Raw genomic sequence first — 24,413 nt, forward strand, 5'->3', positions numbered from 1 at the left:
TAAATATAATAATATATTATTATATTATATTTCGTTATGTCTATATTAATTACATAAAATAAATAAATTCAGAATATTATTATATTTCTATGGATATAAAATATATTATCTTTTTAGTTCGTGATATTTGTTCTGTGATAAATGATAAAACTAATAAGATAAGGGTGCTAGACCACAAACGTCAAACAATAAACTTTACTGTAAACGTAAAGTGTAAATTCTGAATGACGTAAATTGGGCAATGAGCGTAGCAAAGGAATCACAAAATAAATAAATAGAGCAATTGAGCAATTTGAAATTTAATGTGTTCTGTGCAGAGATTATGGAGGAGTAAATAGTAAATAATATATTTCCGAAATTTTAACTTTTGGGTATACGTTTAAGTTTTTCGAGTCATTTGATTCATATTCAATCTTAGCCTGTGAAAATATATCATAAAAATAATTGGCTTTCATTGGCTTATGCACTTACTTACTTATAGAAACTTACTTGTGTATTTTTATTTATGATCAATTATGGCACTGTGCGTAGCGGTAGTTAGCAAAGAGGTAAGCAAATGATAAATGATGCATTACAGATTTTGTGTTTTATAAAATTACACAATTGATTTCTTTGTTCATGGTAACTAAATTCCGTTATTAAAAGTAATGTTTTATTGATTACATATCTATCCTATTCTAGAACAAAATACCTTGGGTAGGTTAAAATTAAGAAAACAAAACTGGTATCAATAGTAAATTAAAAAATATATCTATAGCCTAATTGATGAGACTTAGATATAAATTATGTTTCATTTCAGAATGCTCCAAAATATGTAACTTCATTGAACCCAGAACACGAACTACAAATTCAATATGAAATACATTCATCAATTGACTTCGTGGAAGAAAAATTGAAAACTGGTAAAAAGGATATGCGAGATCTGTATTTGGGACTATTGTATTCTACTGAAGATCATAAAATGTATCCTTTTCTTTTTCAAATCTTTTGTCAAAAGAACTTAGGCACAAATATAGTTTAATTTAAATGCTCATTTTTAAGTTGTTTCCAAACTTTAAGCACTGAATATAAAAGTGTTAGAAAAAATAGTTTATTCTTTTACATTGGAGGTTTTGATTTTTATCAAAAATCTTGGTATCCTCAATAAAAAATTTAAAAATATTTTAGATCAATTAAATTTTAATTTTATTGGAATTACTATTTAAAATATTCTTACATAATTAAATTATTTTTAGCTGAGCATTGCATTGGTTAGTAAATAGTGGTAGGTGCATTTTAATTCACCCACTTCCTCTCAGGGCAAATGTTTTTTTTTAATTTTACTTACTACACAGTAAATAATTTAAAACAAAATTATAAAACACTAATTTGTTGGTACATCTACGGGTGTAAAAAAGCAACAACATTTTAAAACACTTTCAGGTTCAGAGCCTTAAACAGAATTTCAAAAAATAAATAAAAATTTGCATGGGGGTCTTAAACATATTTGTACTAAAGACATAACAATTATTTAACTATATTAATGTGTAATTGATATAATTTTAGAATCAATTTTTTAAATATATTAGAAAATGTCATGGGCTATCAAGTTAATTTAAGTTGGATTGCTCAATAAATAGTATCTATTTTTGAATAATTAATTATATAAATATATTTTAATTTATATTTACCTGTATCTACAAATTAATATCAAAATTAAAACTTTATTTAGTTTTTAGTCGATAACTATGACACCTCGACAATTATCAATTACACAAATATGCAATTATACTATATCGACTTATGACAAACATAGAAGGAAAAAACAATATATAGTGATAATAAATTAAACTTATGTTTATTTAATAAAACAATTAAAAAGATGTCTATTATCCAGATATTTTTTTGTATATTATTCTAATTGTCAATTTTCTTTAACATTTAATCATTAGATATGGATATGTTACAAATACTAAAGTAAAATTTTTTGTTGTGATAGATTCTAGCAACTTGTTATTAAGAGATAATGAAATACGTTTTGTAAGTTAATAATAGTTTTCTAGATTATTTCATATGTTATTCTATTAAATAATTACTAAATGTTAACTCATTATTTTATTATATTTTTAAGTTGACTATATATTATGTAATTTTTAGATGTTCCGAAAATTGCATACAGCTTATACCGATTTAATGTGTAATCCGTTTTATATTCCTGGAGATTATATTACATCTGAGTAAGTATTAATAAAATATAATTACACTGGATGATTCAAGCTTTTTAAAAATATTTATATTACAACAATTTTGAAAATTGACCTCAATTTTGAAAATTGACCTCAATTTTGCTGAGTGTAAAGGTACTCATCAAAATTACCACTTCACACCAATCATCTAAACTTTAAATAATCAACTGTAATCAAAAACATTAAAAATTAGATTTTTACACATCTAAATTCTCAAAAAAATTTCCTGCCGAAAAGTATGAAATAAAAAAATTATGCAGAAACTAAGAAACTTAGAAATAATAATTATATAAGTAATGAAGTTATAAAAAATATAATTATTTTTTCAATAATTTTGTATTATTATTGTAAATTTAATTTTCATGATTAATTTAAATTTGTTTGTAAAAAAAATGTTTTCAAGAGTGTTATTATTGTTTTTAGATACTAGATGAATATTTAATATTGAAAAAAACATCTTGTTTAATATGTATTAGTTTATATTTTTAACTTGTTTTAATCAAACATTTTTACTAGAAACTTGTATTTAAAATATGTAATACAAAACATATAATTTAAAATATTTTTTTGCAGGAATTTCAACAAAGTTGCCAGAGGTATTTTAACTGGGAATTCATAAGTAGATAAATAATATAATAATAATGAAATATAATTCAATAAAAATATTTTAAACTTAAGAAAATTGTTAAAATTTATATTATATGCGTTTTTATTTTCTATTTTTAAGTTTTTAATTTAATATTATTTAATAGTTCTATGGTTATACACACTACCATTTCATAATAAAAATAATTTCAAAATTAAATTTATCTTGATATTGATAGCTTCCTAATTCCTATAATTTATTTATTTATAAAACGTATAATTCTAATAACCTAAGACTTAATTAATTATAGTCTTATGAAAAAAAAATTCAACTTCATATAAATTCATCAGTTTTGAAATTTTTAAATTTTTTTAGAACTGAATATATCTTATTATACACGTTGTATATGGTTTCTAGTAAATAAAGTACATTGATTTTAACTTCAATATATTTTCTTGTAGGAAAGTGAATTTAATTGGTACTTCTGGAAGATCAAAATGAAAAATTCCAAGTATTATTCAAAATAATCAAGTAAAAAAAATCAAACATTTCACTTCTAAAATCAAAATTAATTTGTTTTATTTTGTGGTAACTCAAAAACAAATAACTGTAGATACTTTAAACTTTCACCAAATGTTTATTTATCATGTTCCGTACAAGAAAAAATATATTCAAAATGTTTCGGCTCTTTTTGAACTATAAATAGACAATTGAAATTTTTTAAATTTTGTTTTAGCTGTATTTTTTTAAACATTGATAAAAAAGTTAAAAAATGTACTTTAAGATTTATCATAGGTTGTGCATACCTGTAACAATAAAAAAGATATTGAAAATAGTTTTAAAAAAATGTTCTAATTGTTTAATTTTACATTTTACAATATGTTATTTTATCATATTATATGCATAGTAACATTTTCAAAATATTTTGACTCTTTTTGGGCAATTCATAGATACTTTAATTTTGTATTTTTTCTTCTATAAATATTGTTGGAAAAATGTTGGTTGGGTCAAAACTCAAAAGGCTCAAAAATGTAATACAAGGTGTCAAGGTTTCTCATGTCTGGGATTTCCACTTTACCGGCCGCCGGTCTGAAACAAAAATATTTTTTGTCTGCTGGACAGAAATAAGTAATTTTTGAACACTTCGACTTGTATCGAAGATTAGACTGAAGGTGCAGGTATGAGTGTATGACAGAAAAACATTGAAATAACAGCAGAATGATGTACAAAAGAATTTTATATCAGATGGCTCTTATGTGGGTAAAAATGCATAATATGCCTATAAAAATGAAGAAATGTAGGATACCTAGGTGCCTATGTAATATTAGATAGCTGTAGATCTATCTTAGTGCCTACAGACTAAACATTTTCTTGTTACCTATTTATTTAATGTATAATACATAGGCTTCTCTCTATACAAGGTAATTCACTAAATGCCTATGATCACTCCCTTTTTCATCTTCAAATATGCAGTTATTCAAAATCTGATTTTTTAATTTTTAAATATACTTTAAGACCATATTTTCAGACTTTTAAATTGTGTTGTACTATTCAAGAAGTGTCCTGTGGTGATCAGGTGATACAAACTTTTGTTTTTCAAATGAGAATAACCCTCCTATTTTACTGTAAATTAATTAGTGGATTTTGAACATTTTGATGTACCACATACCACATTCAAAATAATTCGAATGAGTAGTTTCTGAATTATTAAAATGATTGAGTATGTTTAAAAATTCCTAAAATCAGAATTTACATAAATTATTATATATTAAAGGAAAAAATGGGGATGAGCATGCTTGGTGAATCACTCTGTATGCATCGTGTACATGACCTTGATTGGCTGTATTTACTATTTGTACTGTTTATATTATCAGCCATCCTCTATGGCTTTATCACTACTTCTATCCTCAATTTTTATCATTAAAACGATTTTCGTTTTTTCAATTTTTATAATTTTTTGTTTTATAATTATAATACATTATAAAAATGTACAAAACATAATATTAAATACTGAATAGGTAGCACTAACCAGTAGCCAATAAGCACTAAGCATCATGTAACTCCAAACTATTTACTTAACTAATGTATACTTAAGTATTTAAAAATTTTCGCTTAAAGTGATGTGCCAGGTATTTCATGATTGGAGTCTTCCGGATCTAATGAAACAATATGATGGACCAGCATCAAGATGACATTACGACTACAAAACATCTGGTTCACAAAGCTGACAGTAATAGATCTAAATCTGGTTTGGATGAGCCAGATGAGCTCCCCAGAGATCTGAATATTTCCTATTGGGATTTAATTGCATTGGTCTTAGCTATTGTTAGCCATGTTATTGATGTTTGCATCGATTACAATGTCGCCTATCAGTATTACAGATATGGAAAACTAAATTATTTTGTGTTGACAGTTATTTTTATAGCAGTTCCTTCCATAATAAATACATATATGAGTTTAAAAATGTTAGAACAGTTCTCAAGCTAAAAAATAAATGATTTGATTCATTTTTGGTTTTATTTTTTAGTTATTCTATTCAAGAAGATGTGCAAAGAATTACCCGAAAATTACTAACTAATCGACTATTATTACCAATCCTATTGATACTTCAAATGGCTCCTGTATTCAGGTATGTAATCATGAGAATATAAAATAAGATAGTTGATTTATTGTTTTTTATAAAAATGTTTGAACTCATAATTATATCTGATAAAATGTATTTGTTGTTATTTACCTGTCTAAGTATATTGTTTCAATTTACTGTAGTTAACAATAACAATTTTCTGTGTGATAGATAATAATACTATTAATTTTAAAATATTTTATATGCCTTGTAATGTTGTAATATAGTTTTTTGTATGTAGGTATTATGATGTATTGAAATATGCGTTAAAGTCTCGTAGTGCTGCTCGTAAAGGAAATTATGATGAACAGAAAAACTACTATGCTTTAATGGCTAAAGAAGACTCATATGTGTCATTGTTGCGAATCTTTGAATGTTTTTTAGAAGCTGTCCCTCAACAAATATTACAAATTTTTATAGTTTTGGTTGAGAAACAACATGGTTCAACTTTTCAAAGTAATATTACTATTTGTAATTTTAATTCTAACTATATACCTTTTATTGTCAACATTGGATAAGATAAGTATCAGCACACCGAGTTTTAGGATGTCTAACATTTGACTATAGCTACAGCTACTGTACAGTTTAATAATTTGATCCAATTTTATTTTCTATTAGTTTTTGTGCTAATTTCTCATTGTCATATAAAAATTACGGCCTAACACTCATCATCAGCCAATATTTTGAGTGGCCCACCAAGATTGTCTCAGTAGCTTGCCAAGGCCAATCCAGGGTTGCTGTTGCTGATAACATTTTTAGATGCCAAATTTGTAAAATGTTGACATTTTAAAATGCATATTTATTTTAACCAGGCCTTACTCAAAATAATTTTTTGAATGATGTATTTACCTTTAAATTAATAATAGTTTTTATAGTAAATTTCTATTCTTATTGAAAGTCATTGAAGCCTAGCATTTAGTTGTATATCCTATTCAGGTTTATTCATATTAAAATTAAAATAGCTACCATTTAGTTTTGGGTTTTTGTAATATTATATTATTATCTGTTCAGAATGAGATCAGTACAGGCGGCCACCTACTAAACATTGGCTTGGCTTTGTCCCCTGTACCGATCTCATTTTGAAAAGACCAACGTTAGTTGTAACTGTTTAAAAATAAACAGTGCAGGAAGAAAAATTTACTGAACTCGTTGAAATATGCTAAAATGGGGCCGAAAACTTCAGGAATTGCCCTCATCGATGAATTTCTGTTGAGGCCATCATTATTTTGAAGTCATTTTCAGGACTTATGCATAAAATGGCATGATGTACCAATTAATAAAATTAATTTAATTTATGTAAGTTCTGTCGTTTTTTCTAACCTTTCAAAACTGCACTGTTTGTTTTTCTACACCCGGTAAAGCATTTAATATGATTGTATTTTTTTTCTATTAAAATATTTTATCCAAACTAAATTATTTAAAAATTGATACTGCTTAAAAGTAAACTATTAAGCTATAATTTAAATGTATGCTAACATTTTTCATCAATGTGTAATGCCTAGATATTTGTTGTCTTTGTTTGATTACATTTAAATGATTTTAAGTATGAATATTAGTATACATTTATAATGGGTAACTCATGATAGGTAGTACATATACTATTATTGATTTCAGTTGTTCATCAATCTGCATCTATTGCAAGTTCAACCATAGGTATTGCTTGGGCTATGGCTTCATATCATAAAAATGTAAGAATTGCTTTTGAAAACCGAAAAAACATAGGCAATACAGGAACAGTATTACAGTTTTTATGGCACATAATGATTACAGGTATGTTTAACATGGATTTTAGATTTTAAATGTGTATAATAGTAATCATTTTAAAACCAGTTTTAAACTTATATTCAACAATGATTTAATTCATCATAATATTGTTAAATACATTATGAAAATATTTTATCTAAAATGTATGATAATACTCATCATCTATAACACATTTTTATTTTTCAGTGTCCCGAATTTTGTCTATTAGTTTAGCTGCTATAGTGTGGCCACAGTTAACTGGTATTGTTTGTATGGTTCATTGGCTCCTTATGACATTTTGGATTTTCAAATATCAAAATGTAACATTTTGTATGCCATCCAACCAATCTGAAGAAAGTGGAATCATGAGGTTTTTTTTTTCAACAATACTCGGTCTCGTTTACATATTTACCTATTTATCACCCAGTGAAGGCCAAGGCAATTCGAGAAATCGTTACTTAGGGTACTACGGTTTATTCTTGGTAGAAAATGTAGCTGCAGTTATTATTTGGGCCATCACTGGTAAAGATCAAAACCAGTGGTACTACTATCCGTTGATGATAGGTTCAATAACACCATTTTTTGTTGGAATTTTGTTTATGGTAATATATTACAAATTTTTCCATCCTCATACCACATTACGACTTACATAAATGATATTTCTAAACCATATAATAGCACTTATAATGCAAACAGGTTTATTGAGGACATTCCTGGATAAAATCATTAAGAACATGTTATACCCGCATGTGTTATATCCGTGCAGGTACTATAACACATGCAGGTATACCGTCCTCTTAAAATCAAACGATCTGTTAATTGATAAATTAAATTATAACTTATATTTTTTTACATTTAATAAATTAAAACTATTTTAAACGTTATTCAATTGTTTAATTATTTATATATTATATTATAAACATTAATATAGCAATTTTTAGCCAATTTTACATTGGTGATCTAGAGCCAGTTGGTTTTTGAATTACCACCATGGTATAATGTTTATCTGTAACAAACAAATGGTTATGTACATAATTATCTTATATTATTTTATCTCATGCTCATGTAATATCTAAGATGATTATACTATATACTTAAACTAAATTGACATAAAGACTAAAAATAATTTTGTATACATTTTCTATGAGTTAATTATTTTAATAAATTAATTGCAAAACATAAGAATTATTATTTTTATTAAAAAGCATGTCTCAAGAATGAATAAATTATATAATTTTCAATAATCGTTAAACTTATGGTGTCAAAAGTGAAACTGAATTTATAAATATATTATAAGACAATAAGATTAAACCGATAAAAGTTATCTGGATTGTGGATAAACCATAGAGTAACACTGTGGGATAAGCTAAAGAGCTTTAATTAGGCTTTATGAAGGCTCTCTAGGATAAACCAACTATAAACCTGAAATGATGAGAGGGAGACTACATATTTTTTTCAGAAAAATGGCATAAATCTAGTTATCATGTCGAAAATAGTAATAGCTGGTTGCTTGCTCAAATTTAATATAATTCAATTTGAGCAAGCATCCAGCTACAATTATTTTCGACCATGACGTAATTTTAATATATGAGCATATAATATATCGACATGCGATTAACACTTATCATTATTACAAAAACAAGCATTGTTCATTTGCGTATAATATAAAAATATGGGACCTATGCGCAGGGATGGGCAAGATACTCAAAAATCAGTATCCAAATACTCGATACTTACATTTAAAGTACCTATTTAGATACCTACTCGAAATAAAATTAGTCACAAGTTTTTTTTTTTTAATTTTACTTCCACATAGTTAGATGTATATTTAATTAATTAGTTAATGAAGACCCCATGTTTAATAACTTAATAATATTCTACAACACAATTAATTATTATTCTGCTACAGCTTTCGAAAAATCACCTGTAACTACGTATTTAATTAATACTGGAATTAAATTGTGGTATGTATGTATAAATTTAAATTTGCCTCGCCTTTTACACATATTATTATAGTATTTTATACATTAAGATTATACTAAAACATAGTCGAACAGTCGCGTTGGTATGTACTACTACTAGGTAGGCGAGTGAAAATATTTATAAACAATTAGGTAATTTTTCAAAGTATCGCATTAATGTATCGAGTATCTTTTGATTAAATTATTTTATGAAATACTCGATACATTGACTGAAAATGTATCAAGATACAAGATGCAACTGTATCTAAGATACTGCCCAACCCTGCCTGTTCACTGTCGCTGTCAGTTCTTACATTTGAAAGTCACGTGTGTAATAGTATATTATAATACATATAACGCAAAGAGTAACGTGTATTTTGAAGATAAATCAATAAATGTACTGAACAAACTTTCATAGTGACGGTTCCCTTAAGCGACTTTCAAGACGCCCGCCCCAGCAAATACAAACGATCAACGTGGGCCGACTGGTTCGACAAAGCGGAAACTGATGAACAGCAAAAAAGAAAAATTGGCAATCCATATATGATGACCGCAAATTTATGAACGCGAAAGCAGTGAAAGTCAATCGGTTTTTTCAACGGGAAATAAACGCAAGGACCTAACGAAAGACGCGGAACAAATGACTGGTCTGTGCAAAGTATTGGACGAAAGGACGGACACGCGGACAACGTGTTCAGCATGATGGCGACTTTGGTTCTCATCATTTTCATACGCTGCCCGTTGGAAGTTCTCGAGATAGTGCTTCGCCCAAAACAGCGGCTACAACCATGCTGATCGAGCGACGTCGGAGGAAACCGTGACACCGACAGCGGACCAGGATGACGACGAATTTACGATTCATTTTCGCAAGAGTTTGAAGACGTCGTAGGTACACGGACATTCGCCCGTACGATTTATTCGAAACCCGTCGACTGGCTACACAGATTCGTTCAGCCCCGTTAATGTGCTGCGCGGATCTGATGGAGTTTGTGAGTGTGTGCGCGAGAATACTGGACTAGCTTATTGAAAAATACCCGCCAACCCACTGCCCACTAGTACATTATTGTCACACATGCCGACCACGTCCACATCAGTCGTGTCTGTTCCTGCGCCGTAAATGGAACGTGTAGACGCGCTCGGCTGTTACGAAGTTATTTCCGGGCCCGGGACGGAACACGTCGACTTGGGCGCATTATACTCGAGGAGTCCAGTTACAGACGAACAGACTACTCCAACGTCTCCAAAATTATACTGTGATACGTACCTGTCTGCGGGCAATAGACTCGTCCGCCCAATCGCAGGTGGCTGATGCGCAGGAGATGAACGACTGTGTTATAGATATAAATATTTATAGGTACCTTACTTAAAAAATATTAAATTACATTACACTAAAGTATGGTCTACCTTTTTGACTATTTATTACGATTTAATATTTACAAAGGGGGAGGGGGAGCTAAAGACCATGGTCGGAGATCAAAAGGGCTTAGATGGACTTAGCCCCGCCCCCCTACAATCATTATTCAATATTCTTATATATTTTCTTGCGTTAAAAAATAAATATACCTAAGTATTTTAGTGAAATAATAAGAGTAATTATATATTGAGAAAAAATAATACATCAAACACTAGCTCTACCTATGCAAAAGACCTTTGGCCACTCGCTTGGAACCGCCCCTGTGATTTTGTATACCTGTAGGGAAAACCAGGGAAAATCAAAATGCAGATAGAGAAATTTTTTAAATTAATTATAGTGGGTGCTGAGTATTTTACAATTGTACCAAAAACTTTTACAATAGTAAAAGTATTTCAGCCAACAATTGTCCGGGCCAGTGGTAATTTCCCGGTGGTTCAAGCCGTCCCCGATCTCAGATCTGTTTTAACCATTTACCTGGTATGACTATGATCTCGTTATGTTTGGTACGCAACCGCAGGTACGTCAGTTTATCAGTCGCGTCGTCTTTTCTGATCGCGGTTTGTGATGTTGCGATTAGCTGCTGCACTAATCCAGCGTACCGGACGGACATTGCATCGTCCATGTTGGATTTAATCGGGATGCCTGAAAAAAACATTTTACGAACAATTATTAAGTACAGTTAACTATGTGACCCGACCTTCCGGGTGCGTGTCGACCACTGTCGATGTCCGCAGATTGCATACCAGCGTTATTAACTATTACGAAGCCGATGACACCGTCACTGGTTTGAATTCTCTTCAGAGTTTCTTCTATCTGAGTAGCCATTTCGTTTTAAAACAATATTATTTTATACCGGCCGCGGGCTGCAGTTATTCGGGTAAGGTTTATCTGTAATTTATATAATATGTAAATTACATGGCCCGCGACTTATTTCGGTAAAAAGGCAGGTAGGTATTGAATTCGCCGACAAGGTAACTTCGGGGATATAGTATAGAATTTATTTTGATTCACGAAAAAAATATTTTCGAGTACGAACTTTACCTGTACGATGCGCAGTAAACTCTCTGTAGGTAACTAATTAGTGTGTATAATATTTTAATGTGTTATTTACACCACAGCAGCTGCGTACATAAAGCGGCTATAGAATATTTCAATATTATATCATTTTACCAGCGTATTCGTATGAATTTCTATAATTCTATGACCCTCAGTCCGCACTACCAGCCAGCCATAGATGGATTTGATTTAACGAGCCTTATACCGTTGATAGTCATATATTTGCGAGTTGTGCTTGACATGGAGTGCAAATAATATCCATCGGCTGGATAGCTGCTGAGTGCGCTGGAGGTATTTCAAATTTTAATACCGGTATCCAGTATTTTAATTTTTTTACTACAGGTATCTACGGTATTACCGGTTATGCCTAGCAAATTCTGAGAACACTACCACGGTAATTATTATTTTCGGTGAGTTTAAAAGACGTGCTCTTCAAGTGTTTTAACCCATGAAAATTATACATCTATTTTAAAAATTGTGTTTGTAATTATTATGATAATATAAATTTTAAGTTATAAAAATACATACGGTATTTTTGCTAATTACCTACAATTTGCAATAGAGTGGCCCGCATGCTAGTTATAATTTCGGTTATAACAACGGTAGTTTTCAAACCACACCGTGATATTCTAAAATCGAAAATACCTCCATCCAGTCCAACTATTGGCTATTCACCTATTCTGTGGTTCAGGGCTCGATTATAATACTGGTTTTACCTTTACAGGTGGTGCAATTTGGTTTTTTAACAGGACGTATGGTCAAAACCTAACTTTACAGTTTAATGCTCTAGTTTTAAGAGGACGTCACACGCGCTGTGTTGTCTCCGTCTTACGAATGTACAACATAGCAAAAACTGTTTTATCATTCTGTGTTTGTAGTAGTGGCTCCAAAATTTCTGAACATATAGAGTAGAACATTATCTATGCAACAGCGTGCCTATATTTTGGATAACATAAATACAATAAAAATTATTTGCTTCTAAACATTTTGTTTTTTTGTTTTTTTCCATTTGCTATAAAAAATAATTGGATAGTGTAATAAAAAAAAAATACGCTGTTGCACAGATAAAGTTCTTCTTTACGTGTTGTGAAAATTTGGTAGTTCTACAACAAATATGGTGCGAGAAAATAGTTTTCTCGTGCAAAACAGTTTTTGCTATGTTGTACATTTTGTAAGACGGGACAACACATACGGGTGTGACATCCTCTTAATCCCTTGCTATCATAATTTTGCGATTGAAATGTCTTTAAAAAACGTCCAACTGCTATCTGCTTGGTACACAAGTACACAAAGTTGGTTTTCATTTTATTGGCCGGGTATATTGGTCCACACATGAAATATATATTTTTAGTGTATCTACCTTTAAGGGTACTTACCCGGAGATTGGGACACATATGTGTAACTGTAACACAAAAATGTACGAGTATTTAATAGTTATTATTTTCTAACCACAGTTCCTACCTGGCTACCTATATATTTAATTTTAACATTTTTGTTTTGAACAAATATAAAACTATAATGTATCAACAATTAGTCAAATAATTATTAATTAAAAAAAATTTTTTTTTAATAATGCTATGCAGTTTCACAAATTTAAAACTGTTTTTTTTCTCTTCTGCATATTTTTTAATTTTATTAAGAATATAAATATATAATATAATATATTAATTAATATCTTTTGAATTTAAGTTCGATTCCTGGATTTTAATGTCCCCACTCTTAAAATTTTAAAGCAAAAAAAATATCAAAAATACAAATTAATAATAAATTAAAAAAATCATAGATATTGAATAGTTTATACTATTAAGGGATTAAAACATTTGGGGTATCTCTTTCCCCACTTGAATATTCTTCATATATAATATATTGTGGCGATTATACTTATTTATTTTATCAGTATGGACAGTATGACAGTATAATAATGTATAACTTATAATAATTATACGCTGTATAGGTACACAATATTACCTACTTATAATAACATTATAACTTTGTTGTTTTTTACCGATTACTATGTAATAGTAATAATAATAATATATTATGTTATAAAAATAAATTGCATTCTTGCATTTTTTTTTCATAATTTTATTAATGATAATAATCTACTGATTAATACATTTATATCTTTCTCCTAGATTGGAGATTTGAAAATCATTTCTTCATAACCTGCTCTACTTACCTGTTCATAGTTAACCTTAAATATTTTTGTAATTATTTATATTATTTTTCAACTAATTGACGAAAACAATAAACAATTTTGAGCTGTAACAATTGTTTTTAAAGTTTTAACAGAAGCTTATAATAATAATTAAAATATATAATAAAATCAATTTTATTTATTTATTGATACAATTAATATATACAATAATAATATGCCAGTATAAATTTACCGCCCCTTAAATGGACTAAAAAATGTTCCATCCTAGACAGCAGTCTAACTGTAATTGTACTACATTCAAATGTATTATTCGAGGTGGATTGATTCTCAATCCATTTTGGTATTATTTCTTTATTTTTAATAATCATAATCGATCAATTGTTATTAGTTTATACTGTTTACAGTATTAACTTAATATCGTGGACTAAGATATTTTAGTTCGTGGTTATAATACTTGTTCAAATATTGTATTAATTGGGCCAATAAATAGATATATATGTCTTTGATTGGGCCTTGTCCTTTTGAAATTAAAAAGAAAAAGGATATGTACGGTACATATTAGAGATGCCGTGCCGGAAGCATGTTCATGTCAGATTGCCAATGACATAATAATAATTAAAAAAAAATAAAACAAAATGTTTAAATAAAAACAAAACATCATATTTAGCACCTACTGATCTACCTATCTACGACTGTAAACAAATCGGAAGGAAAATTAGTTCTAGAATAGGCACAAAATTTTATATTTAAAAAATGTTTAATAATATACTCTGTTTCACGAGAGAACATGCCGCGTCACGACTATAGTATAGGTTTTTCCTGGCATCCCCACGTATTCATACCACTGAACTGTATACTAGTATACACTATACAGTTCAGTGATTCATCCATATATTATTTGTTTAAACTACTCAATTCTTGGCTTAATAGGTTAAAGTCGTAATGTATTAACTGTTCCGTATTTATTTTAAATTATATTTAAATAAATCCTTAATCCAAGATTTTCAAGAAGAAATATTCGATACGTATCAATAGGGAATAGTTACGCGTACCGACAGCAATCTGGTACGTATCACTTGTATATTGCGCGTGTAACTTCTGAACGCTCCAAATCAACCCGATACGTATCGTTACACTCCAATTTCTTCCTCGAAAACCTTGATTCATTGCTGAATAATTTCTTTTTTTTCCTAACGGCCTACTGATACGGAGATAGTTTCCCGCCAATTATAGAAGACGGGCCTCGAGTTGATAATAAATAATACGAGTACTAATGTAGTGTAATACCTATCGAGAACTGATGTAGGTAAAAAAAAGGTGCCTACTCGTCTTACTATTCAGTTACTATACTTAGGTGAACGTGAACTTGTGAGCACTGAACAGTTTGCCGTCTTTAAATTTTCCCGGCATTTTTGTCATAAGTTGACAAGAACTCGGGATTCAAGTGTTGTTGAATTCATCAGATTTGTCGCGCAGTAAAACATACTTGCTAAACGAAATCATGCCCAGAAACGTAGAGATCAAAGCGCGTGTCGAAGACTTGGAGGCCGTCAAACAGCGCATTTTAGCATTGAAGTCGAATGCCGCCTACGACGTCCGCCAGGATTCCGTGGTCATGAGACAAAAAGACACGTTTTTCAATTTGCCGGCAGGTAAATGTGGCAAATTGAAACTCAGACAAATGGTAGGAAATAAATAATTTTGACTGTAGTTATTTGAATGTACACATGAAAAATGTTGGGATTTTTCTATACAAGTGTTAAAAAACTCTAAATATTATAATAATTACATAATATGTTATCCTAGACAATGTTCTATCTCTGTGATAATCTTTAAATATTCAATTTTCCAAATAGAAATGAAAGGTGTTTACCTAAACAACAAATACTAAAATAGTGAGTACTTTTCCCCAGCCCTCCACAAATTAAAAATGTACGACTCTGGGTATAACAGTAACAATATAATATACCATGTAAATCAAAACATTAATAGTTTAATTGACTAAAGATAATTGTTGTATTTGTATAAAATATTACATACTTATAATGTATTTATCATGTTCACAGGGACTTTTTAATGAGTTAATTTATTATGACCGCGAGGAAAGCACTGGACCAAAGTTAAGTTCTTATAATAAATGCCAAGTAAATGAAGATATAGAAAAATTACTTACAAATGCCTTAGGTACGTGGGGAGTCGTGAAAAAAGAAAGAAATTTGATACTGGTTGGCCAAACTAGAGTGCATTTTGATAGGGTTGATGGGCTTGGGGATTTTGTGGAATTAGAAGTAAGTTTTTGAATATGTCATTAAAAAATAAATTTATTGATTCTTATTATTATTCATCTAGGTAGTTTTGAACGATAGCCAAACAGTCGAGGATGGACAATCTATTGCAGAAGACCTGATGTCTCATATGGGAGTTGAAGAAAAAGACTTGATATCTGTGGCATATGTAAACATGCTTGTTCAAAATAAATCATAAGACTTTGACATTTTATATAAAAATAAATAAAAAATATTACTATTAGGCCCAAAAGTCTGAAGATTTATCAGTTTTATTGCTACCAAATGAAATTGAGTGATCACTTTCTGGTAATTTTTTACTCATTGACACAGTATCCACTCCATTTGAACTACCTCGTTCTACTGAAGTTCTTTTATGTGGTGAATCAAATTTTTCTGTATGTTTAAGCGATTGTATGTCAACATTATCATTATTTTGAACATCATTGTTAGTGTCAGGAAGGAGCCTGTTTTTTGCATCTGATTCATTTTGTAATTTGTTTTCTTTTGGCATTTGAGTAGATATATTAAATCTATTCAGTGAAACTTCAGTTTGAAAATTAGATTTGCTAATTGGAAAATCAGTTCTTGAACTAACTTTATTTACAGGTGATTCTTTGTGCACACAATTTTCTCCAATACTGGATGACAATATTTTTATTGGCGAAATATTGGTAGAATTGGTATAATCCTGTAATTTGGTATTTCGTAAGATTTCAGGGCTTGTATCATATTCAGACTGTGAATGGTTAATAGATCGCCTGATAGATCGATGATAACCAATCTTGTTGGCAAGCTCTTTTAAATTAATTCTATTACTGCTGCGTTTCAATGCATCTAAATCGGAGTCGTCTGAAAAGTTTGAACAAATTTTGTTGTATGACTTACTATTGTCTCTAATTGCTTTGAAATCTATGCTGTGGCGTGAACGATTGATTTGGAAATTTTTCAAGTTTTGTTCTACTTTTGCTGTATTAATTTCTAAAGTTTTCAGTCTGGATTCGGCTTCTTGTATTATGTCATCTTCTGTTAGGTTATCAGAATCTAACACAGTTGTTGAATAATCTGTGGTTGTTGAAGAAATGTTTTGGTTGGTATAATGGTTGTTTTTACTGGGATTGTCAACAAAGCACAATTTTTTTTTTACATTTCTAGTTTCATAGTCTGTCTTAGCTAATGGTACTTGATGAGTTTTTTCAATTTGTTTCGCCAAATTTGATGCTCTATTTGACAATTCTTCAATTCTTTGTCGCTGAACTTTTATAAATTCACGCAACTCATCATTGTCATTTTGCAATTTTTTTACCATTTCTCGATCCTGTAAATAAAAAAAATAATTTCAAACTTTTATAAAATATTCAAATACTATTTTAACTAACCAACAAAGAATCTCTTTGAGGGTTGTTATCAACTTCTTTTGAACATGTCAGCTCAATTTTCTTATATCCTTCAAGCTTGTCAAGTTTAGATTTTATTTCCCCTAATTGTTTTGCCAAATCAATATTTTGTTCTTGTAGCCGTTTAATTTGATTGGATTCGCTAATTTTGGTTTCATTTATGCAATTCAGTGATTCCATTTTTAACCTGAAAGCATCCATTATTGTCAAAGCATATTTTATAATTTTATAGGTGCAAGTATCAATAATACTAACATTTTTTCATGGCTCAAAATGTTCATTTCTTTTAATTTTAATTCATATTTTTGATTTTCAATATCTTGTAGTTTTTTATTATACTCTTCTTCTGACTTATTCAATTTTTCTTGCATAGACTTTTCTTTTTCCTGTACCATGAAGTTTTATAATTTATTTATTTATTTTATTAAGATAAATAATATTTGAATAATGTTTTGTAAATTAGTAAAATATTTTATAGCATAAGAAATAAGAATTCAATTTAAAATTTAATTAATTTAAAATCAAAAAGTGCAATATTATTTTAATTCAAAATAATAAAAAAAATTGTTTCAATTTCTATCACATAGAATATTAAAGCTGGATTCACAACTACGTTGTCTTTTGTATCGAGCATAACTATGGTTATAACTGGGCATCATATTACTTCAAAAGTTAAGTTGTAGTCAATTCTTGGTATATTCAGTTACAATTTGGTACATGGTACCAAAAAAGTCATCTCCAATCAGAATGTGATTTGATTGACACTATATGACACACAACGTAGCTGTGAAGTAATGTGAACCTGGCTTAAAGTCTGTAGAAAGTCAGAGAATATCATGACTTACTTACAATTAACTAGTTAATTGCTTTTTAAATTAAAATTGCTCACTTACTTCAAATATATTAATTAATTGATAGAGCTGCTGTTGTTCTAAACGGAGCTGTTGTGTGGCATATTCTACTTCTTCTTTTTGAAACATAAATTTATTATCACGAGAATGAAAATGTGCAGCCAGCATTTGTTCTACATCGGCAACTTTTTCAACCATTTCCTTGTTCTGTTTTTCTAGTTTTTTTAAGTGTTCTTTGTACACAGTAGCTTCTTGGGCATTGTTATTTTGGTGGTATCTGGAAATTAAAACTGTTAAGAATAATGCTTTATAGTAATTATTAAATATTATTACTTTTTTAATAACATTTTCAAAGTATTTTTTTGTCCTTCGTTTAAATTGAATGAACACAGGATATCCTCGACGCTTACAAGCCAACTGTTTAATCTATGTTCATAAGTATTACTCTGTATATTGTTAGATTTGTTTGTTTCCTTACAGTTTTGGTTAACTTTAACTTCATTGTATTGACTGCAATAAAGGAAATTATTAACATACTGTGAAAAGCAGTTGATATTTTACTTATTATATGTGTAAATATAATTTAACTATCTGGACAAAGTGAAGACGATAAACATTTCTAGTTTTTGATAGGGTTTTCGTCATTTTAAATTTTCAATAATTATACATCTACTAATGTTGTAAAATTAAAATTGTTTTTATAAATATTATCAGAGAAATTACTAGCAGGTATTGGGTACAGTGTAATTTTGAATGTTTTAAAATTATTTTACATTTAAAAAAAAAAAATAATTATAGTATTATGATAGTTTGACACCTGAGGTTATTTGTTATAGTAGAGATAGATTTGAACAGGCAAGCCAACAATGAATGATTTTGTTTTTCATTAAAATAGTATTGGCACGTCAATTCTGAGATATCAGAACTCGGTTGAATGCCTAATGCTTCTAGAATATCTTGAACATCATTTAATTGAAAATTAGGCTTGGTGACTGGAATTTTTTGAATGCTATCGCCCAAACTATTTACATAGGAAGAGAACTCATGTAAATTGCACAATAACGGTACCTAGACAAAAATGAAACTTTTAGATGAAATTTAATACAATTATATTATAATGTAAGTATGCGTAATTGTGTAATATCACAAAATGTACAAAATGAAACCTACTTCCGTAATGAACACGGACAATGCGAACAAATTTTCTTGTTTCATTAGAAAATCAGCAACTAAGAGGTTGATGGCCTGAATCTTTGGGGAGGTGACATTTCTTTTGCTAGTATTCCAAGTAGGGCTGTCTTCTAGAGCAGTGATCATCTGTTCTTTGATGTGTGCTCGCAGCTTGTTAATGATCCCTTTATCTTCAAACCTTCAAAGGCGTAAAACAAAATAAAAATAAATGAACATGTAACAAATCAAGTAGGTAACGATTCAGCTACAAAAACGGCATACCAAGAGTAAAATTTACTTTGAATGTCTGCAATTTCGGAGCAGGTATTGTGAGAAGTTAAAAAATCATTTTTTCGTTTATCAATGTCCATATTGTGGTAGATTAAGTTAGGCAAGTATAATAATAATAACAGTATCACTGGAAACTTGTAAATGAGTTCCAAAATGTAGTTATAACGTCTCGGTCAGTGTAGTTTATAGCTACATCATAAGACCCAAATTGCATATAAAATATAACATACTATGGAAAAGTTAGTATAATATAATATAATTATATTACTCTTAAGTGTCCTTTTTATTTGGATAATCACTAGTCAGTAGTCGATACTCGATAGATATAAGTCGGGCATCAGTAAGAGTATTTGGTAATGTGCTTTTATTTACTATTTTGTAAAGTCGTAACTTGTAAGTAGTAACTAGAAAGTTGTTGTAGAAAACCGGAAACAACAGAAAACGTAAACAAAAACATATTCACGCGGCTACCTGATAAACTGATAAAGTGATAACTGATAAGTAAACGTTAATGTGTTACCACAGAATTCTGCAACGTTACCACCATGGACCTTGTACTATCTGACGTTATCTTGTCTTTGTACTGTGACGTAAATATTCCGCTGTTTCTCATTGGTCCGCTGGTGACTCCATCATCACTGGTGCATCAATTGACGAAATGGTAGGTACGTCACGAATTTCTGACATACTTCTTTTCTTTATCATAGTATGGTACTATGGTATAATATAGTAGTTCGTACTTAGAAGATTGGTTACGTTACACAGAAATATAGAATAGAGAATATAGAAACAATTGTTAGTTAGGTGAAAGGTACTTCCTTACTAGTTAGTCCTAGGTAGACGTGACCAAGATGCTGTGTAGCATGCAAGATCTTTAAAGAAAATCTTTTATACATTAATTTTTTAGATTTCTCATAGGTAGATTTTGTCTAGCATGTACTATTTTCATGTGGTCTAACCGGTTTACCGAAACACGACTCAAGATTTGTCATTTGTGACATCTAATTGTTACTTGCTATGCAGAAAGAGTTATTCGTGAACAAAGCTAGTGGATGTGTCAATGTGATGTTAAATTACGAAGTTGATTGTACGGTTGATTGGTTGTTGGTTGACTACATGAAATATTAGCGCGCGATGTAATAGGGAAAAGAAACTACATAAATAGAAAAAGTTGTATGATAATAATGATAAAAAATACAATTATTAAACGTTGCAGTCAAATAGTCTCATTTTACTCGACGCACGCAGATGTCCCTGTAGCGCAGAGGATAGCGCGTTGGACTTCTAATCCAAAGGTCGTGGGTTCGATCCCCACCAGGGATGGACGGTGATTTTTTGCATTTTTTTCCACTTTTTTTTCTTCAAATTTTGTGTGGATTTGTTTAATAATTTGTTTTTATACTAATGAGATTGTTTTAATTAATTAAAGTTAAAAAATATGATTGATCGCATGCGGCGTAGTGCAACCACAGTTGCCATCAGGCGGTCAGCCCAGTTCTCCAGTACCTTCCTTGTCTTTTTACTTACCTAAAAGTCTTATAACACACTCTAATATCAAAACTAACGGCACACTATTTAAACCAGTGAATGAACATTTGCTATGTCGTAAATTGGTAAGACGGAGACAACAAATGCGTGGGGAGCATCCTCTCTTAAAACTGACATTGTTATTTTATACAAATAAATTTTATCTGCATTAACTCGGCAGATATTGGAAAAATATACTGGGTGATCTATTTAAGGTGGTACACTAATTATCTCAAAAAGTATTAACTTTTTTTTATAATTTTTTAAATTTATGGTTTTATAAAACTGTATAATATTAAAATTTTTTTCATCCTTATATTATTTATTGGTGAAACCACTATCAACTTCTGATTTTCAAATGGGAACATATGATAAAAAGGTCATAAATTCATGAAACCATTTTATTTATGAATATTAGCATTACAATTTTTATTTTTTGTTATTTCGTTTGCGAGATAGGTGGATACAGCTCCTCAAAGTTTGGTGGTTTAAGGTGGTTTGTTTATACTATTAATTCATTTGTAAAGACCAGGAGCTATAAGTGATGAATTCGATACCGTTCAACCCAAAGTAACAATTATTAATGAGTGATAACCAGTGGCGTCGAGGTTTTGAAAATGTGGTGGGGCCATTTCGAGGAACTTCGCGGCCTCAAAATATTAATTATTTAATATAGAAGTACCTACCTGCCTTAATATATATTTACTCGTAATTACAGTGACGTGGATTTAATATACTCATGCTCCATAATAAAGTTATAATGTAAATAAAATGTGGCCGTCTGGCCACATTTTTAAAAAAAGTGGTCGGGCCATGGCCCGAAGTTAGCATGGATTTCGGCGCCACTGGACTGATAACTATTGTAGTTTGAACCCAAATCATTTATTGGCATATCGACTTCGTATAGACATGCCGCATTTTGTCGAATAATTAGTAGAAAACTGTTTATTTGGATTATTGGATATTTGTAGCTCTACCGACTATAACACCTCCTTAAACCACCAAACTTAGAGGAACTGTATCTCTCAAATCATAAAATAAAAATTTTAATGCGAAAATTCATAAAAATATTTTTATCAATTTACCTATGACATTTTTTTAATAATATGTTTCTATTTGAAAATCAAAAGTTGACAGTGGTTTTGCCAATAAATATAAGTTCGAAAAAATTGAAATACCATACAGTTTTAGAAAAGCATAAATCTAAAATTTAAAAAAAAATAAAAATTCAAAAAAAGTAAAACTTTTTGAGATAATTAGTGTACCCTCTTAAATGGATCATGCACTTTGTCTGTATTCACTGTACATTTATAAAACCATAAAATATGTGCCTTATTTAAGCGCAAGTGAGGTTTCTCAACGGTTTTAAATCTACTTCTCTGAGGTCTATCCTTTGCTCTCGCTTTTTCTTAACATCAAAAGATTACTCCTGAAATTAACTACTGTAGCGATCATCTTAAATTTTAAATCGAAAAATAAAACATTAGGCACTTAATAACATGAGTTATGATAATTTTTTTACTCACGCTATCATTATTTTATTTTTTTAAAAATATTTTCGAAAGTCGATATTTTGGTGACTTACATACTACATAGTTACATCCTATAGGTTTATCAAATTTGATCCCATTATGATTTTTTAGGCACGCTGTATTGTTGATATTAGTTGTCCCAAGTCTATAAGGAACAACCTATATGCTTCATATGCCCGTACGACGTACATATTGTGTAGCTTTTAGTGGATATTACTATTTTATTTATGTGCGACTTAGGCGTGGACTGTTTTGCATTTGTTGCTCGAAAGTACAACTCACGTACCTAGTGAAAGTGTTCGAGTGAAAATAAAGTTTCTAAACAATATATATTATATACGAACAGATAAAAAAGTTGCAACTATTTTTTATCCGTTTCAAAGTAAAATTCAATTTGGTGCTTGGATTTTAGTTTTATATAACATTGATAATATTATGGTTTCAAGTACATTGAAGTGGCCACTATGCAGTTAGTAGTGTTAAATCGTTTAAAACAATTCGAAGATTTTACTCTAATTTAGAATTTTAAAATTTTATTTTATTTTTGTTTATAATCAATAGGTATAAATTTGGATTTTAATTTTTAAACTTTTAAGTGGAAATAATTGTTTAATTGCCTAAAAGTATAGAGATAACATTATTATTATAATTGTTGAGGTTTCATATCTAAGTCGGATATCACTATTATATCAGCTACAATGGTATTTTAGATTGCCCACGATTTTTATACGAAAAGGTTCTACAAACGTCGATGAACCACAGTAGTCACACCCAATCACAATATGTATGTATATACTGTAAATATGCAAAGTTTTCCAACAGTTTCAGTTATATTTAACCATCAATAAACAATGATTCAATGGAAATTATTAATGAACCATTATATTTATTTTGTGCGCCTAAAGTTTCGAAATTGAATAATTCACGAGTTTCGAAAACAAACCCATATTTTAATTTCCTATGTTATTTCACAAGATTAATAAAATAACATAACAGATTTATATTAATGAAGTATATTTCGTGTTGTGCAATGAAATTCATCAACTCCGTAAAGATTTACGTGCTCCGAACAGACACAATTACAGTATAATATGTACAATGCAAACGTGACATCGAGAATATAGAAGGTCGATTAAAGGAGGCTATATTGACACTAAGATTTCATAGAAGACAAAAAAAAGGTTGAATAACCATCTTACATTGGTAGTTATTTCTTAACTGGGGAATTAGTGCACTTTACGGGACTCATTTTTTCTCCATAATCGATGTATTTTTGACACTAAGAACAATAAGGCTAGATCAGAATATTTTGTCGGGAAATGTAGTGTTTTAGCAAAAAAAAAAAAACTATACAAGACGAATTTACATTTATGTTTTTTACGTATTAACATTTACTATTGAGTACACTTATGGTATTAGGTATAATATTAATTAACACACTAAAAAATTGGGGCCTTGACTTTAAGGTCAATTATTATATTCATGCACGGATATTATGACGATAATATCTATAACATTATTGATGGGCTGGGAGGTATTGGGCCCAGTATTCTACAACAACAAACGGCCCAAGCCCATTTTATTCTGGCCTTTT

At 29.6% G+C, this 24,413-nt stretch overlaps 5 protein-coding genes and 1 non-coding gene across 10 annotated transcripts; 4 read left to right on the forward strand and 2 right to left on the reverse strand.

The window, feature by feature from the left end:
* The first annotated feature begins 166 nt into the window (after window positions 1-166).
* LOC111035252 (trafficking protein particle complex subunit 2-like protein) lies at window positions 167-2,920 on the forward strand. The gene is made up of 5 exons (XM_022316791.1): window positions 167-548; window positions 800-963; window positions 1,932-2,019; window positions 2,137-2,216; window positions 2,799-2,920. The coding sequence occupies exons 1-5, from the start codon at window positions 516-518 to the stop codon at window positions 2,842-2,844; spliced, it is 411 nt and encodes a 136-aa protein (XP_022172483.1). The 5' UTR covers window positions 167-515; the 3' UTR covers window positions 2,845-2,920.
* Window positions 2,921-4,622: 1,702 nt separating this feature from the next.
* Window positions 4,623-8,061, forward strand: LOC111035246 (XK-related protein 6-like). 2 transcript variants are annotated; one of them, XM_022316784.1, is made up of 6 exons: window positions 4,623-4,867; window positions 4,930-5,276; window positions 5,339-5,440; window positions 5,676-5,890; window positions 7,049-7,204; window positions 7,385-8,061. In XM_022316784.1, the coding sequence occupies exons 2-6, from the start codon at window positions 4,981-4,983 to the stop codon at window positions 7,828-7,830; spliced, it is 1,215 nt and encodes a 404-aa protein (XP_022172476.1). In that variant the 5' UTR covers window positions 4,623-4,867; window positions 4,930-4,980; the 3' UTR covers window positions 7,831-8,061. The 2 variants fall into 2 exon arrangements, with proteins under 2 accessions (XP_022172476.1, XP_022172475.1); XM_022316783.1 differs by having other exon boundaries at window positions 4,624-5,276.
* On the reverse strand, window positions 7,811-12,479 carry LOC111035247 (dynein light chain roadblock-type 2-like). Of its 3 annotated transcripts, none has more exons than XM_022316787.1 (4): window positions 11,594-12,479; window positions 11,296-11,440; window positions 11,027-11,194; window positions 7,811-8,183 (listed from the first exon to the last, which is right to left on the reverse strand). In XM_022316787.1, exons 2-4 carry the CDS (start codon window positions 11,375-11,377, stop codon window positions 8,125-8,127), a joined length of 309 nt encoding a protein of 102 aa, XP_022172479.1. In that variant the 5' UTR covers window positions 11,378-11,440; window positions 11,594-12,479; the 3' UTR covers window positions 7,811-8,124. The 3 variants fall into 3 exon arrangements, with proteins under 3 accessions (XP_022172479.1, XP_022172477.1, XP_022172478.1); XM_022316786.1 differs by adding an exon at window positions 10,774-10,828 and having other exon boundaries at window positions 8,108-8,183; window positions 11,296-12,479; XM_022316785.1 differs by having other exon boundaries at window positions 11,296-12,479.
* A 1,513-nt stretch (window positions 12,480-13,992) lies between these two features.
* Window positions 13,993-16,304, forward strand: LOC111035245. The gene is made up of 3 exons (XM_022316782.1): window positions 13,993-15,450; window positions 15,833-16,054; window positions 16,116-16,304. Exons 1-3 carry the CDS (start codon window positions 15,268-15,270, stop codon window positions 16,248-16,250), a joined length of 540 nt encoding a protein of 179 aa, XP_022172474.1. The 5' UTR covers window positions 13,993-15,267; the 3' UTR covers window positions 16,251-16,304.
* LOC111035244 (oral-facial-digital syndrome 1 protein homolog) lies at window positions 16,132-20,235 on the reverse strand. Of its 2 annotated transcripts, none has more exons than XM_022316781.1 (8): window positions 19,768-20,235; window positions 19,470-19,668; window positions 19,117-19,367; window positions 18,633-18,809; window positions 18,342-18,576; window positions 17,704-17,834; window positions 17,431-17,635; window positions 16,132-17,369 (listed from the first exon to the last, which is right to left on the reverse strand). In XM_022316781.1, exons 2-8 carry the CDS (start codon window positions 19,614-19,616, stop codon window positions 16,293-16,295), a joined length of 2,223 nt encoding a protein of 740 aa, XP_022172473.1. In that variant the 5' UTR covers window positions 19,617-19,668; window positions 19,768-20,235; the 3' UTR covers window positions 16,132-16,292. The 2 variants fall into 2 exon arrangements, with proteins under 2 accessions (XP_022172473.1, XP_022172472.1); XM_022316780.1 differs by having other exon boundaries at window positions 19,752-20,235.
* A 775-nt stretch (window positions 20,236-21,010) lies between these two features.
* On the forward strand, window positions 21,011-21,083 carry Trnar-ucu. The gene has a single exon. It is a non-coding gene; the product is annotated as a tRNA-Arg (tRNA).
* Window positions 21,084-24,413: the final 3,330 nt, after the last annotated feature.

This window comes from Myzus persicae, unplaced genomic scaffold (genome assembly GCF_001856785.1).
Source record: "Myzus persicae strain clone G006 unplaced genomic scaffold, MPER_G0061.0, whole genome shotgun sequence".
Lineage (NCBI taxonomy): Eukaryota > Metazoa > Arthropoda > Insecta > Hemiptera > Aphididae > Myzus > Myzus persicae.